The sequence below is a fragment of the Patella vulgata genome, chromosome 5 (genome assembly GCF_932274485.2).
Source record: "Patella vulgata chromosome 5, xgPatVulg1.2, whole genome shotgun sequence".
Lineage (NCBI taxonomy): Eukaryota > Metazoa > Mollusca > Gastropoda > Patellidae > Patella > Patella vulgata.
Window position 1 is genome coordinate 15,405,794 of NC_065883.2, and position 17,638 is coordinate 15,423,431.

At 36.1% G+C, this 17,638-nt stretch overlaps 1 protein-coding gene across 1 annotated transcript; it reads left to right on the top strand.

Moving 5' to 3' along the window:
* The first annotated feature begins 9,268 nt into the window (after positions 1-9,268).
* Positions 9,269-16,006, top strand: LOC126821453 (transient receptor potential cation channel subfamily A member 1 homolog). Its single transcript, XM_050549875.2, has one exon. It carries the CDS (start codon positions 9,516-9,518, stop codon positions 13,131-13,133), a length of 3,618 nt encoding a protein of 1,205 aa, XP_050405832.1. The 5' UTR covers positions 9,269-9,515; the 3' UTR covers positions 13,134-16,006.
* Positions 16,007-17,638: the final 1,632 nt, after the last annotated feature.

Consider the following 17,638-nt stretch of genomic DNA (forward strand, 5'->3'; position numbering starts at 1 on the left):
ATTTGCATAGGTGTCATCAGGGGCGTAGTGACCCATGATTTTACACGAGGAGCAAGATCCCGTCCGAACCCCAAAAAACAATATTTATATGTGTGTGCGGAGGAGATGGGGGGGGGGGGGGGTCAGTGCCGCTGAGTAATATTGGGCCCTCCCAGTGCCACCGAGTAATATTGGGATGTGTGGAACATGCTAGAGTCGATTAGTAGCATATCTGAACCACGGTAATATGTTTGACACTCTTTTGGCATTATGATTATGATTATAATGTTGAAAGCCGCATTGCAACCGCGTGATTTTTTGGCCATTTGTGTAGTACAATGCAGTGCTATGAGTCGCTGGTTACATGTGGAAAACCCATAAGCAAAACATTCCCCACATCCAACGTGTGGCGCATACCCTCTCTTCTGCTTCATATTTTATTAGCGTTGTCATCATCTATTATTGTGTCTGGTTATTTTTGTAATTCTCTTTGTTGGGACTTCATTTACGTTGTAATACGTGGTTATCTACCAGGAATAACAATGCAACAGTACGTTTCTACATTTTATATAAAGCACTGGATAATAGGTTACAAGGTTATAGGTTACATTACAATACTTAAAATTAACATGCCTTTCTGTCTACCCCTAATTCGCAGATCGACTTTACTGATGGAACACACTACATCATATGACTCCTACAAATCAATGGGGTCTACTCAATCCAGATGGTGTCTCTTGAACTTCAGCGGTCTCTCCAACGAATCTACACGACCCTCTCGAAGAATCTAGCGGCTGTCTGTTGATCGCCTAGAGCTCTGGTGGTTTTTTAATCCTGGTGTTTCGGCTTTCAAGTATCTAATTGATCAGAGTTACTAAGCCAAATGATGCAATAGTAATTTCCTATCATTAGTGGTCAGATGATATTTTGTTTTCACACAGAACCAGCTATGTTTACCAAATTATAAATATTTTTATTATGTGTCAACCAATCCCTCATTCAATTCGAGTGTGTGAGATATGACTTCTCTAACAAAATAATGCTATTATTTATTTAAAGAGCAAAGTTTTTACCAATTTTACTACATTTAAGAGGGGAGGGGGCGCAAAAACTCAAAATCATTGTGTTCATGCCATTTATTCCCTGGTGTCCATTTAGGGCCATTTATAAAGAAAATCACGCTTGCCACTTGTATTTTCAAAATAGCGGTCATTTTCCAACATTGTTGGACTGTTCGACTTTTCGTTCACATAACATTAGCCAGTGGGACGATTGAGAGAACAGTTTTACGTGGACGTTTTATGTCGTCGCCTTCACTTTTATGCAGAATGTTTGTATGATGTAGATGAAACTTCAATTATATGATAAGGGTCTACAAAATAGGACAATTTGGTGCGAAAAAATGATACTTCATAATCGTTTTCCAAAAGTCGACCATCATGAAAATGAATGCCATCGTGGATTTTCGAATGGCTAATGGGCTTTTTCAAAAGAGTATGCCCCAAAGGTGTATCTGTTCCAATGTTGATACTTTTATCCACATTTGAAAGATTTCCCTAATACTATGCAGTGCTGCACTAGATAATTTTAAAAATAAATATAGCACATATATACCAAGGTATTCTTAAAACTGTTCAATTTAAACAATATTTTAACACACAGAAGTGCTGGGGTATACTTCGAACTGTAATATCTGTCAAATTATCTTTTAAAGTATCTGTATTTCATCGGAAAAAATCGTTTGAATCACAAATAAGTCGATACATTTTTGACACTATTTACCTACACAAATTTTTAAAATCACAAATGAGTTAATTAATATAGCACTGGAAACTATTTGATCATCAAAACAATCTTTAAACGCACAGGTACATACTGGGTATTCCCAGTGGTATCATTCCGTTCTACATCACTAAAACCTGGGTACATTCACGGGATTTTCATGAATACAAATTATCTGCTCTTGATAATTTCTTGGTCACGTAGGTTGATACTACGAACCAATCAAAAACAGCTTACATGCCAATCTTAGCGTCAGTGTTTACGGTCAGCAAAATAAAGAAGCCTGTACGCTCGATTATGAGAAGGGTTGCAAGAAATTTAATGTCCTAAGTGACATGCACACAAAACGATGTCCTACAATATTTTCAGAAAGGTTCGGCGACCGTAGTTGCAATAAAATACTTCCCTCTGCCCACTCAATTGGTCGATAAAATTAGTAAAAGTATCAAGAGAAGGTAATTTGAATACGTGCCTCCACTGTAAATGGATCTAGGGGTTAGTGGTGTAAAACGGAACGATACCATTGGGTATACCGAGAGCGAGATGGGTTAAGACATTTTTAAACATTTTTCATCTAAACAATCTTTCAAGGCACAGACGAGTCAAGATATTATTACAACATTCTTTTGAATCACAAATGAGTCGATATATTTTTAAATCCTTTTTTTTTCTAAACAATCTTTCAGGGCACAGATGAGTAAAGATATTTTTAAAACAATCGTATGAATCACAAATGAGTCGATACATTTTTAAAACGTCTTCATCAAAACAATCTTTTGAATCACAAATGAGTCGATATATTTCTAAAGTTTTTTCATCTAATGAGTCGATAATTTTTTATCTGGACGGATTTTTTTATTTATTTATGTATATATATTATTTTTAAATCTTGTGCATCTAAACAATCTTTTGAATCAAAAGAACTGTATATATTTTTGAAACTGTTTCATCCAAACATATGGTATTTTTGAAACATTTACTTCTTATTTTACAGCATAGAAAATACTTTACGAAGTACATCGGTGAACTGCGGTAATTGTGGAATTGTCACATCTAAACATCATTTGTCCCAATAATCACATTTAAACAGTAATCATATTTGTCCCAATAATAACATCCAAACAATATATGTCACAATATTCACATCTAAACATTATTTGTTGCAATATTCACATTAATGGTTTGTGGATCTCCTTCTATGGCGTTTTCTGACTTCCCTTTAAAAAAATTAAACACTCTTTTCCGAAATTCCTCACGTTTACAAAAATACACAATCCAGTTATTAATAGAATTAGAACTTCCTAGTAGGATAAATAGCTTAGAGCCCTGAAAAAACGATGACTGTCTCGTGACGATCAAATACAAAAAATAAATAACTAGGGGGCTCCAGAGTAAAACAAATCCAAAAAACACGACAGCCATTGTTTTCGTCTTCTTAATGTGACTTCCCCGAGATCTCATAGCAGCACTGCCAAACGGAAATATTGAGGGTTTTGATATGGCAGCGAAAATTCTAAAATATATGATAACAGATGCCAGCACAAAGAAGCATAGAAAACAAGCATTAATAACAGTCATACTACTTGGTCTGTATGAACAGTGGACACTGGTTTCCCAGTTTTTATGAATGAGTAAACTACACACAGCAAGACTCAGAGATGTTACCCAACTCACGATGCCCGCACACACTGCTTTTTTATTTGTAGCACGGGCTAAGTGTTTCAGTGGATGAATTATCGCAAAATATTTTTCAACTGCAATGAAAAATAAACACTGGACGGCGCTGATTAGAGTCAATGTCCAAAGAAAAGCAGTTATATAACAGGGCATTGCCACCATAAAATATTTCTTGGATACGAGATCATACAAATCATGCGGTAATACAACTAGTCCAACCATTAGATCGGCAGTGGCTAAGTTAGTGACAAGAATATCTCCTGGTTTACGAAGTTTTTTGTAAGTCAGAACTATTAGAATAATAGCAATGTTTCCAACTAATATTAAAGGTATAAATAATACCTCTACTGCAATAACCATTGCATCCCAGTTGTTTGGTGCTGCACTCATTGTTTCGTTCTGTGAGTCGCAAAGATTTTAAATTTGCAACAAATCGAACAGAATTTCTGAACGTCTTGTTGGCTGCACACGTGGTCTTGTATATTCGGCAAATCATAGGTTAATATAATTGAACTGATTGGCTGTCTTATTTTAATCAGTACCAGATAATAAATCGATAACACGAAGAACGGGCAGCTTTGTATATTTACAATACATAAATAAACGGACGTTAGATATATATGGAAGACCAGACAGTTCTTTGTACCTAATTCTTAGTTCTGAATTCACAGTCCTTAATTCTTATTTCTTCATTTGTTGTCGTATTCCGACATTGGTACGTTATAATTAATATTTTTATCTTAAAATCAAAATTTGTTTTACAAATCAGACATTTGTCATATCAGATTTGTAAATTTTATTTTTTGTGAATTTAATTGTACTTTTTAATATAAAGATAAAATCTATTTTAGAAAATCAAAAAATTAGTCTACATTTACATTTCATCATAGACAAACAACGAAAAACAAATCTCGGACAACAAATTTCCAAATACCAATCTCCAAATACAAATCATGCAAGACATTTCTCGAAATTCAACGAACCGGAACATTATGACGACATGAGTGGAAATCAAAATGGCATACAAAAAGTGAGCAAGCATATATACAATAAAAAAACTCGCTCGACGATCGTGACTTTAGTGAAACCATGTGCGTAGTATGGCTAAACGGGCCGAGCTTTCGATAAAGAAAATAAATTTGAAGTAGTCTTTTTCAGGAATTAGGTTATTGTCTGATAGCGACATTCTTCTAAACTAAAGAGTGTTTTATCACTTCTAAATCATGTAATCATGAATGTGTCAGGGAACAACTAATATACTGAGATAGGAATACAAAAATACTTTCCAGTCATGGATTACACGATAACCCGTATTTTACCCCCCCTCCCCCCAAACACACACTAACTTAAAGATACATTAGTTAAGAGTTTTATAGAGAGTTGGCCATTCTTGCTATAATAATTCAAAAAAAGATGATAAAAGTGAAAATGTTGAAAATTTCAGTCAAATTCCTTTGTTCTGAACGGAATTGTCACTGTTAGAAGTTTGGACTAGAAATAGACATCAATTGATTGACAAACGATAACTCCACCCACATATTCTCGATTATCAAGTAACATGCTCAATGGCTATGGTAGCCTCGCTTGGCAGGCTTTTCATCACCAGTTTCAGGTTGTGACATCAGCGAGTAACGGTAAACGTTAGCTTTGTCCGCCATTTATTGATTTAATTTTAAATGGACGAGGCTGTTTAAATCCAAACTGTATCCAAGCCATCCGTGGGTCTACAAAGTTGATTTTAAGCTTGTTGTGTAAATAAAGGTCTAATTAATAATTTCTGTAACATCTGAAGCCTAAATAAAGACTTGCAATAGGCAGATTTAATGATACAGCGCGCACGTGCTAATCATTCAGCCATCCAACCCCCCTGTACGATTATAATAATTTACTTATGTATGGAACTTAGTTTCATATGGTTCAAACTTCCAATGCTTATACAAGAACATCTTGTAATTTAATGCTAGTATAAAATGCTACGTCCAGTCTGTTATTTCTGTGAACTGAAATTTTGGAGTACATAGAGAATCTCCTACCAGTCTTTTTTGAGTTTTTTTTTACTTTATCAACGAATGTTGATATTTTTTTATATCAAAAAAGACGAGTAGGAGATTTTATTTATCACCCAATCCCTTCTTACATGCACAAATAGATAAATATAATTCTTTGCTGTAGATTACACTTTTACTGAACATTACGGCGTAGTGATACATCATTTTTTGACAGCATTTCAACCATTGCAAAATCCTTTATATTGACCCAGTTAGACCGGGAGCCCAGGGGGTCAACCTAGCTGAAAAGTGTACCAATTTTCTCCTATTTGGTATCAATGTATGTATATCTGGTATCATCAGAATGTAAGTCTGCCGGGTTTCTGGTGGTGGATGTGGTATTCCACGCACTAAATGCCATGATCGCCAACTAGGCTACATTAGCTCAAAAGTGTACCACACGAAAATCTTACTACAGTGTACCGTACATCTTCAGGTATTACAAAAACACTCTGACAGACATTTCTAGTGGTGGGGTACCCCTGACAGAGCTATGTAATTGCCAGACATTTATAGTGGTGGAGTATCCCTGACAAGAGTTATCTAGAGCTAGGCTAGATTAGCTGAAATCTGTACCACCTAAAACAGCTTTGGAGTTGTTCAGTACCACCACAGGAGTCAGGAATGACCACTGCCAGACAGTTTGTGCGGTGGGTTACCCCTAACAGACACGCACCAAAATGCCACGCCCCCAACTAGGCTAGCTTCGCAGGCACTGTTCCCGTGTTCTAAAAAATTAGATTTTTAGCCAAGATGCGTAGGATACTAATACCTAGCACGTATAGAAGAGGCGATAAACTGCGATTGATTTTATGGCAAAAAACATTTTATGGGGCTAAAAATGCGTTTTTGAAAAATATAATTGTTCCTACAACCGCAGAATACAACACCCACCATCAGAAACCCGGCAGACTTACATTCTGATGATACCAGATATACATACATTGATACCATATAGGAGAAAATTGGTACACTTTTCATTTTCAGCTAGGTTAACCCCCTGGGCTCCTGTTCTAAGTGTTTCCATCAAGGCCAATTGAATAACAATAGTTCATTTTTAATTTAAAAAAAGGGTTACTTTTAATAAGAAATGAACTATTCTTTGAAAATAAAAAAAAGCAGTTCCTTTTCAACTGACCAATCAAATTAATGTAAATGTATATTATGATATATATTACACAAGCGATATCTACTGTAGAATGTATTATTGGGTAATAAAATAGTGTTAGATGGCACTGGATGATTTGTTTCATTAGCTGAACGTCAACGAAGACACAAATTAAAATTATTCTGTAAGTTAATCAATGGTCTAGCCCCTTCTTTTATTTCTAACCTTATTTTAAAGAAAAAATCGCCATATCGTCTAAGAAATTGTACTTTTGTAGAACAAATATTTTTTTAGATGCATTTATTCCGTCGACGATCAGAGAATGGAATACATTGGTACCCGAAGTACAAAATTCAGATTCTTTCTCATCATGTGTTACAAACTTGATTAAAACGACCATGATAATATTCCACCGTATTATTATATTGGAGATAGAAAATATCAAATAATACATAGTAAACTGAGATTAGACTGCAGCGATTTAAATGATCATAAGTTTTTGAGACATAGCTCCGCCTGCGCGTGTGGACACCATTTTGAAGATTGTTACCATTGCATTATATATTAATATGCTACATCCATTCGGGTGCCCGTGGACAAACTACTGATTTCCTTGACCAGCAATTTCAAGATATTGGTATTTTATTAAATGATCAGAATGCCCTCTCGGTTAACCAAAATCAGTTGTTAACACTGTTCATTATAACTCTTTAAAATTGTCGAAACGTTTCTAAGGTCCAAATCATCCCGTCTGTTATCGATGTATTTACTCTATAATTCATATACATGTATATATACATATACCAAATAATACTTCACGTTTTAGTAGTATTATATGGTGGGGGCGGGAGTACTACTACATTAGTACCATATAAAAAAATAAAAATAAAACTGATATGAAGTAACGGAACGGACAACTGTATATTTTGTATAATGTTTAGTTTATATTTAAGTCTCAAATAATTTTTATATTTTGTAATTTTATATGTTCTTGTTGTATATACATGTATGTTCTGTTAACAGTAGGACGTTAAACCCCATTTCATTTCATTTCATATATGTTGTGTTTGTATATAAATTAAAAAAAATTTTGTCAATTCTGGAGAGGAGTCAATATAGGCCCAGCCGGTTCTCCAATCCATTTTCAAATGAAATAAAATATTGTTTACAAAAAAGAAAAAAAAAGAACCACACGTTGGTCAACTTTTGAGTAGTCGTAAGACAGATAACTACCTACCTAGGGTTATGGGGGTTCGGGGGCCATATCCCCAAAATTTGAAAATTACATTGCAGTAGATGAGATTTAGATCACATTTCTGTTGGTTCCGATACAAACTGCAACCGATGATTGCGTAGCCCAAATCTGGCAAAAACAATGAAGATGCGCATACAGCGTGCAGTGTGTGAGGGAAAATTTGCCCGGACATTACCGCCTGTTTTTCTTCGAGATACGTGTTCTATCCCGCTGTTCACGGAGACAGATCCTAGGGATTTTCCGGCGTGGTTTCCCATTGGCAATGGGACGACAAGACGTGTGGGCTGGCAAGGGACTGCATCGAGTCGTTCGGGTGGTACATAAACCTGGTAAATAATAACACAAAAGTATGCAGAGGTGATATACACGAAGATAATAATTAGTCGGGTGGCTGAAGATGGGATTGGGGAGGGTGAATCGCCACCCAATCTTCGCCAAGTTTTTCTAGACCAGTTTTTTTGCGTAGATTCCGAATCTGGTTGGTGATCAGGTGTGTTAGGGGGCGTTTTCGAGATATGGAGGGTCCAATGTCTACAAATGGGGGAAAATGTGATTGACATAAAGGATGATCATGTTATATATCAGTAAAACATAAATTTCTACATGTAGGACTGTCCATCTCTAAAGAAGTGTATATGATGCCCCTGGCATACTGTTTTGATTTGTGACGAGGTGGGGTGGGGGTAGCAGGTGTGCGTGTGTGGATGGTGGGGGGGGGTGTAAATTGGCGGGAAATGAGTTCACATTACTTTAAATGATGATTTTCTTAGAGCTTTATGAAACATTTCTAAATATGCTTATAAGATTCCCATTGTGTGGGGGTGGCCGCCGGGTGGGTGCCCGTGGGTTGTGGGGTTGTGGGGGCAACATGTATTTTTGTGGACAGAAATCATTTGGTTCAAAATTTACCTGAAAAGTGGTTTGTCGTTAGCTTTTTCGTTCAGTATCTATTTCGTCATTCAAAATATTAAATTATATTGGTACTTTTCAAGAGATCTGGGTTAATGAAGACGGGGGCTAAGATAGACCTCTCAACTCCATATATTTTAATGAACTGATTATCTTATAATTTCATTTGATTGACACTAATGGACTTCTCCGGATATTGAAATTAAAAGATAGTTAGGCCTATCTTGTAATTACGAGATAGTTATCTTTGAATACCGAGGTGGTTATTCTGTTATAACGGTATAGTTATCTTGTAATAAGGACATGGTTATCTTGTAATAACGAGATAATCATTTTTTTTTTTCATTTGATTGACCGTAATGGTCTTCCGTATAGAACGGCCTTGCATTGTAACTTCAAGTTTCAGAGACAACATAGCCAATTAAGGGGAGGTAACTACATTTACGACTACTGAATTGGGTTAAGGTCACACTAATTTCGAAATCTATCGCCCATGACGACATTGTTCGACGTATTGCTAAATAATAAAAGGCGTGGCATAGTTGGCTGAAGTAGGATTGAACGTATTTTATACAGGTTTAGTTGTGCTCTACTGTCTTTAAGCTAAGGCGGGTGTATGTCGAACTATTTATGACCGTTCTAAACACCCCAAGTCAGAGACGTGTTTTAACAAACCATTAAGAACAGTTATTTAAGCAGCCTACGTGCATGTCATAAGGTTGTTGACATTTTTTAGGGCCATAAAACCTGCCTTATCATGTCTGAAGTGGACGGTGTTGTGTTAGATTCAAGCCTAACGGAAACAAGCCCGGATTTCAACACAAAAAAGGGAAACATGGAGATGACATACTTAATCGACGAGAAAGGGTCAGTGACTATTGACGATGATAAGGTTAACGATGGAGAGGGATTAAGGCGGTCTGAAAGTTCTGGAATTATTAATTTAACTCTTCATCAATGTGCTAGAGATGGCGACGAAAAAAATCTAAACATACTTATACGGCACATGCAACATCATTTAAAACGGAAGATTAATCAACATGACGATGATGAGTTAAGCCCTCTTCATTACGCAGCACGATATAATCATTTGAGTGTTGTTAAATTACTGGTAGAAAACGGTGCCGATCCAAATAATAGAGGGGAAGATGGCATCACACCTCTCCATTACGCGGCCAGGTATCGACGTGAACGGAAAAAAAGGCGAGAAACTTCGGAAGAAGAGGAACAAAGTGATGAAAATTTAGAAGAAACTGTTGAATCAGTGGTTACATATCTGATTACAAAAGGTGCTAGTATCAATGCCACTGATATTTATGGTCAGACAGCTCTAAGTTTTGCTGCTATGCGTGGTAATGAACAAGCTGCTCAAGATCTGCTCAGCTTTAGAAAAAGCAATAATCGCTATATTCGTGAAGAAATAAATATTGAAGCTGAAGATCTCCAGGGAATAACAGCTTTACATTTGGTAGCGATTCATAACCAGGTAGAAATTGCTCGTATGTTGATTGAAAGTGGAGCCAATCTACGGTGCTGTGATAAAGAACAAAGCACTCCCCTCCATCATGCTTGTTCTGAAGGAAATATTGAGATCGTTAAAATGTTGTTTGAAGCAGGAGCTAGAACACCAGAAGGCTGGGTAATGATATCCAATATGGTGACTGATACAGACATTGAACAGAGCACATGTTTACATTTGGCCGTTGATAATGGACATTACGATGTTTCTAGGTTATGTTTGGAGAAAAGGGCAGATGTTAATGTACCAAGAAAACATTATATGCACCCACTTCACTTGGCAGCAGTTTCCGGTGACATCAGAATTGTTCGATTGTTGGTGGACAACAACGCGCGGATCGACGTCCTCAACGACGAACAAGCCACACCTCTGCATAAAGCTGCTCAATTTAACCATTGTGAAGTAGTCAAGTTTCTGGTAGACAGGAAAGCTAAAATTAATTGTCGAGATAAAGATAACTACACTCCACTGCTTTTAGCTGCTACATATGGTAGAACCGAATGTGTTGAGTTACTGCTAGAGAAAAATGCTGATTATACAGTTGTAGATAAAGATGATAAAACAGCCATTTATTTAGCTGCTGAGGAAAACCGCCTTCAGACTCTGCGGACACTGCTGTCAGATTCACGTGTGAAGGAATTGATTAATGCAAGTGATAAATACAGCAATGATCCTCTCCATGTTGCTGCTAGGGAGGGTTTTTTAGACATTGTTAAGTGTCTTTTGGAAAATGGAGCGGATTTGGATTCAAAGAACGAAGAAGAACAAACACCTGTTCATTTGGCTGCAAGATATGGTCGAACCATTATTGTCAAGGAACTAGTTAAACATGACAAATCAGTAGTCTATGATGAAGATGAAGATTCAAACACTGCTCTACATCTTGCAGCAATGTATGGACATGATAAGGTGGTGGAAATATTGATAGAATTTGGAAGCGATGTTGCAGCAAGAAACTACAATCAGTGGACACCATTAGATCTGGCAGCCTCAAAAGGTTGGTCAAAAACCAGTAAAATCTTACTGGAGCAAGATGCACCTATTGATCCCATGGATAAATCAAACACCACACCACTACATCTTGCATCACGAGCAGGTCATGCACCTGTTGTTGAACTTTTATTAGAGTGGGATGCCAATGTCGCGCAACGTGACGCCGAAGGGAATAATAGTCTGGATTTAGCCATTGAACACCACAACATGGACGTTGCCTTCACAATAATTGCATCCCCTGTGTGGGAAGACGCTCTGCGGAATGCAACTTTAGACATTACTACAGGGATACTAGACACCCCAATGAGACGACTTATTAGAAAAATGCCAGACGTTGCTGAAAAGGTATTTGACAAGTGTTTGAGTTATGGTGCTGAAAAGAACCCCGAAAGACCAAACTATGAAATTACATTCAACTATGAATTTCTAGATGATGCATATGCACCGTGGATGGACATCAAGCCAGATTCAAGTGAATATGGATCAGCATCAGACAGCGTGTTTGAGGATGAAAATAAAGTTAGTGATACTGCAAGAGCTTATACTTCAGATTCTAATTTATTGAAGAAGAATCATCCTATTATGGTTATGGTGTCATCAAACCGAGAAGATTTGTTGGGACATCCTTTAGTGACCTCTCTTTTGAATCATAAATGGAAGTCATTTGGAAGATTCATTTACTATCTCCTGCTCTTCATTTTTGCGATCTTTCTTGTTTTTCTAACTGGCTATATTACGACAACTGTGGCACCGTACCAATACAATAAAACTGATGCTGATCTTATTATTAGCAACAACTGTACCAATTTAACAGTAAAGATAGAGAAACATATTTTTGCTAAAATAGGAAAATGGGTAATTTTGGGACTTGCTGCGTTTAACCTGCTTAAAGAGTTACTTCAGATATTTCAAGCAAAGTTGAGCTATCTTGGTTGGACTAATCTTATTGAATGGGTAACTTACGTGACTGCTTTACTACTGGTTATAGATTTTAATGAATGCCAGGATATAACGGGTTATAGGTATGACTGGCAATGGTCTCTTGGAGCTGTGTCTATTTTTTTGGCTTGGATGGATCTAGTATCATTTATTCAGAAATTCCCAAGATTTGGAATTTATGTGGTCATGTTGACAGATGTATTAAAAACATTTGCTCAGTTTTTTTTAGTGTTCTTCCTGTTCATAGTTGCATTTGCTCTCGCCTTTTTCACCCTGTTTCAAAATCAAATTGCCTTCAGATCTGTAGGTAATTCACTGATAAAAACATCAGTAATGATGATTGGAGAATTTGAATTTGATGCAATTTTCAACGAAGAAGTCGCAAATCCTATGGCAGATAACCGGGTCAACATGCCAGAGGTGTCATACCTTTTGTTTGTAGTCTTCATGATATTGATGTCAATCCTTATCATGAACTTGTTGGTTGGTTTAGCTGTTGATGATATTAAAGCTGTCCAGGAGCAAGCTATCCTCAAGAGAATGGCCATGCAGGTTGAACTGGCGCTGGATGTGGAGAGGATTCTACCTGATGTCTTGAAGAAAAAGTTTTACATTAAAAGAAATACCATTAAACCAAACATGCTTTTTAACAACACAGTCGCCAAGATCTTTAAGGTGGAATCATCTCTATCAGCTCATACTATTCAAAAGGCTTTGAATCCAGAGCTTGATGATATAGAAAAGGTACAGGAAGCCCAGGAGAAGATGCAAACTGATTTAAAGAAAATGAAGAAAAATATGAAGAGTATGAGAGAACAGAATTCAAGAATAGAGAGTATGTTGAAAGCTTTAGTCACTCAGTCTGCGGATATTAACTGGCAAGAAGAAGATTTCCAGGATGACAATGAACAAATAGTTATGTGAAAATACTTTTGATGATAGAACATAAATCAAGCATTACGTTAGTTTTCGAAGAAATCCAAAAATCGTGGGCATTTTCTTAATTGATCTTCCCGATTGTGAACATTAATATACAGGATGTATACTTACTACTTACACAAGCATGTGTCCTTTTTGTTCCTTTGCTTATTATTAAACGATCTTCTTATTTGTGAACAATGACATTCAAGAATGTATTAAGTGCTACTTATAACATGTGTCCTTTTTGAACATTTTATTAAAATGATCTTCCTGTTTCTGAACCACAATATACAAGGATGTACAAGTGCTACTTATATACGTACCGGGTATGTGTCTTTTTGTGATTTTGTTTTTAATACATCTGAATTATTGGCTGTGTTTTGTGTGTTTTTCTCAACTTTGAGATCAGAAACGTTGATAATGTGTGTTGCAGTGAAACAAATGGTTATTCATAATTATCTCAGGTAGTTTTATTTCAGCGTATCCTTATGTCAAAATATTTGAATAGTATAATCAAACCATACATAAGGGCTTTTGTTTTATTGTTGCTCAAATTGAGTTTTTATTAGACTGAAGTTTGGTTACGGTATATTTGAAAACTATATAATTTGCATATATAAGTGTATATATGGGATATATTTAATAATCCTTTTGTTTTATATTTATTTATGTTAATCTTCAGATGTAATCGAACCCCTGGCTCCAATTTATTTTGAATTATTTCCCCATAATTTCAGTAGAAGTTTTCTATTGTCTAGACGTAATCGAACCTGGCTCCAATTTATTTTGAATTATTCCCCCATAATTTCAATAGACGTTTTCTATTGTCTAGACCTCTGTTTCGTAAACCCAGTAGAAACAATTGCTTATTCCTACTTTTCGAATTTATGTCAAACTTGTTTTATTCCTGACCATTTTCAGATTATGTATTCCCTTTTTAGTAGGGTAATAATTGTAAATGTAATTTTGGGACCATTTTGGGAAGACCACGTTCTTCTTAGTAATATGACGCATGGACGGAAAAGGTGTTTTTATTTTTTCTATTTGTTTTATATATTTAAATATTTTTACGAATTTTTATATACTTTTTACATATTTAATATACGTTTTGGAGTTCTACGTTTGTTATTTGCTAGTTAAAGTCTCGACATGCTCTAATGATCATTAATGATATACATTATGGGTTGCAAAATGGGTTGTAACGCATATACTAATCTAATATGAATGTATATAAACTGATTTACATTCAATCGTTTCTGTTTTTACTGTAATTTCTAATCAGTTATGTTCGGCGAAATACGACAGAAGTCTCATGTGAATGGCAATCTTTAGCGTCTGGTTTTTCCAGTCCACACCGATGGTATTTATTGCGCATGCTCTCCAGATAAGAATATAGCGTCACCATTTGACATGACTTGTGGAATATGTCTAGCCCTGTTCTTTGAGTCTCTTGTTTCAAATGGCGCTGAAACGCATTATGGTACACGATTCGTGTACCAATGGTAAAATGTTTATTTTGTCTTGAATATTGGATATCAGAAGCCCATCTTTTCCCTGTAAGATCACAAGACCAATGTTGATTTGAATTGACAAATAATTCGTGTTTTCAATGTCGAAGATTTTGGATGATATTGAGTTAGAGACTTAGCTACTTTAAATCGACCAATTCATTTTGAATGCGTATCACTACAGCATACAAGCCTGTACAGCGCCTTGAACGCATACGACTGACCCCGGAATCCATTCATTATTTATAAATAGCTCCAAGACGGGCGAAAGGTGCTTTAAAATGTTATTAAACCAGTGTTGAAACCAGTTTGTGTCGACATACCTTTTAGCTTTTCATCATTTACCGTGAAGAAAAGTGGTACAGCTGTACGTTTGTTTATTGCTAGAAATGTCTGTGTATATTATGTCCTGTCGTAGGTTTGTCTTGTTTACATGTAATTGTTTATGTTTAGTGCGGTTTTCCTGCAGTTACTATATTTTGTTATGATTTCTTATGACTTCTGTTCATTATACATCGCCATCATAATGTGTCTTACACAAATACAGTAATAATAATTCTGATATATTTGGTACACATCAGCCCATTCTTCCTGAAGATACTCGGATGTGCGTACTTGCAGAAGTATATACATTAGAGTAGAACATATTTTATTTGCATTTGAGAAATATGGGAACGATCTAGCTTGTTCTGCCTTTTAAAGTCTTTTGTATAAAGGAACTTATATGTATTGTAGTATCAAATCTGTGGATGTTGTTATATTGTATTAACTTTATATAAAGTTTGAACCCATATTCTGAATATACTAATAAATTAAATATGAACTTAAATTCATGAAAACTTCAGAGTTTTTATTGACTATTGACTTGCGACATTTTGATCTTGACTGTCAAATGTAGGTTGTACTTTTACTTATAATGTGGTATGGTGACCTGTGTCTTCACTGAGGCGTAAACTATATATATGTGTATAAGCGTATATCATGTTTGGTTTACATACATATATAGAACAGATAGGTTCTCCCCACCCCTACCCCCAACCCTACACCGTCTACACATTTATAGAAAACTGTCTAGCAAGATTTTTGTAAACTTGGTTACATTACCTACGATATGGCTGAAAAAAAACATAAGTATTTTAAAAGCCATATTGCGAAATAAATATCAGTGAATTTATTTACCGTTATTTACTTATATACCTGACCCAATGAATAAGTTATCTATATGTAATTTATAATTTGAAGTAGGGTAGACAGCTGTTCATCAGAGAATTTAATTTTGTTGTTCATCATTTTATGTATAAAATAACATTATGTAAATTGTGGGTATGTTTCCTATTTATATTCATTCATATAAAAGATGTAATTGTATGACGTGTTTTATTATCTTAGACCGGTTGCAGCTGAGCATTTTGTTGGTCATTAGTTTTTTTTTAATTTAAACAATATTTATTCACGGGATACCGAAACAAGGCAATGGCTTATATAAATCGGCTTCCCAAAAGCAAGATACATAAATGATATAAACATATATTATAATTATCAATATATATATGGATATGGGGTTAAATTACATATATAATAAGATTAGAGAAAGAAGAATATATAGTATCAGGACCAAGAAAGGGTCGACACTCGATTGCTGGGCTTAAATTCATTACTACAAAATCTTGGGTATCTATTGTGTAACTTGTAACCGCTGTGAGTGTGTATGTGGGGAGGGGGGGGGGGGGAAATGGTTAGCACGTGCGCTGTATCATAAGGTCTGTCATTGAGTCAGCTGGCTTGGTTTCGATTCCCCGGTTGTACGTGACAAGGAGTAGGGTCGCCTGTCCAACCTCGTGGTTTTTTTCCGGGTCCTACGGTTTCCTCCCACTGCTAAAGACCCCTATGCGCAAGCGAATTATTGAAATAAAAATTAACATGTGTTTGTCCCGAAATGACCTAGTTTGTGTCGAGTGGACGTTAAACACGATCTCTCTCTCCCTCTCCCATCTCTCTCTCTCTGTAATAGATCCAAGGTACGACTCCAATAGTTTAAAGCTGAAATAAGTGATCATAAAAGGTTAACCCCGTGGATAAGCACCCCCCCCCCACACACACACACCACACCCACTTTGTCGTAAACATTGTGAACGAGATACAAGCTATATTCTATCTTTTTCATATTTGGTGAGCAGTACGCTTGACTTGCAGTCACGATATGAACCCCTACCGATATTCAGCGTTCCATGACTTTCCGTTCCTAAGCCTTGGGAACGCGATAGTAGCTTAACTGATCTTGTTGTGTAATACTTACCACAATAGTGTTTAGCCTACGCTTAAATGCCCATTATTTTAATTTGTTGATGTAACTGCATATAAAGCCAACACATAAACATAACCATTCCACTAATTATTTTTGTCGTTCATGCACGAACTACTGTAAATAAAATTTCTGTAGCTGATTCCTCTCTTCACTTTTTGCTAAAACAGCTAGGGCGGCCATTGAGACCAGTGGTTGAGGTTATATTCCCCGCCTACAACGTGTCAGTGACGTGACAAGGAATATAGGGATAATCAGCAGTCCAACTTCGCGGGTGTTGACACCCCCCCCCCCCCCCTTTGCGAAAAAAAAGCCCTACGAGCAAGCGAATTATTGAAATAAAATTAAACCATATTATGTTAGTCCGGAAATGACCCAGTTTGTGTTGCGAGGACGTTAAACCCCGCTTATATTTGGGGCTGATATCTTGCACATGAATAGGCATAATGCTAAGCCTCATTAATTTTATTTTTGGAAGACATATATATATTCTTCCATGTGAAAAGCACCTGCATGTGCTTTGAATAGGTTTATCATACCAGGATACATGTGTAATTTCTTTGTGGTAGAAGGCTCGCTGTGCAACGATAATTATTTGGGAAATGTTAGAGCCGGTGAAAGAGATTATAACTAACATTCAATCAATGGGCAATTCTTAGGGTATCTGCATCCTGTATTCATCGCGATGGATTTTTAGT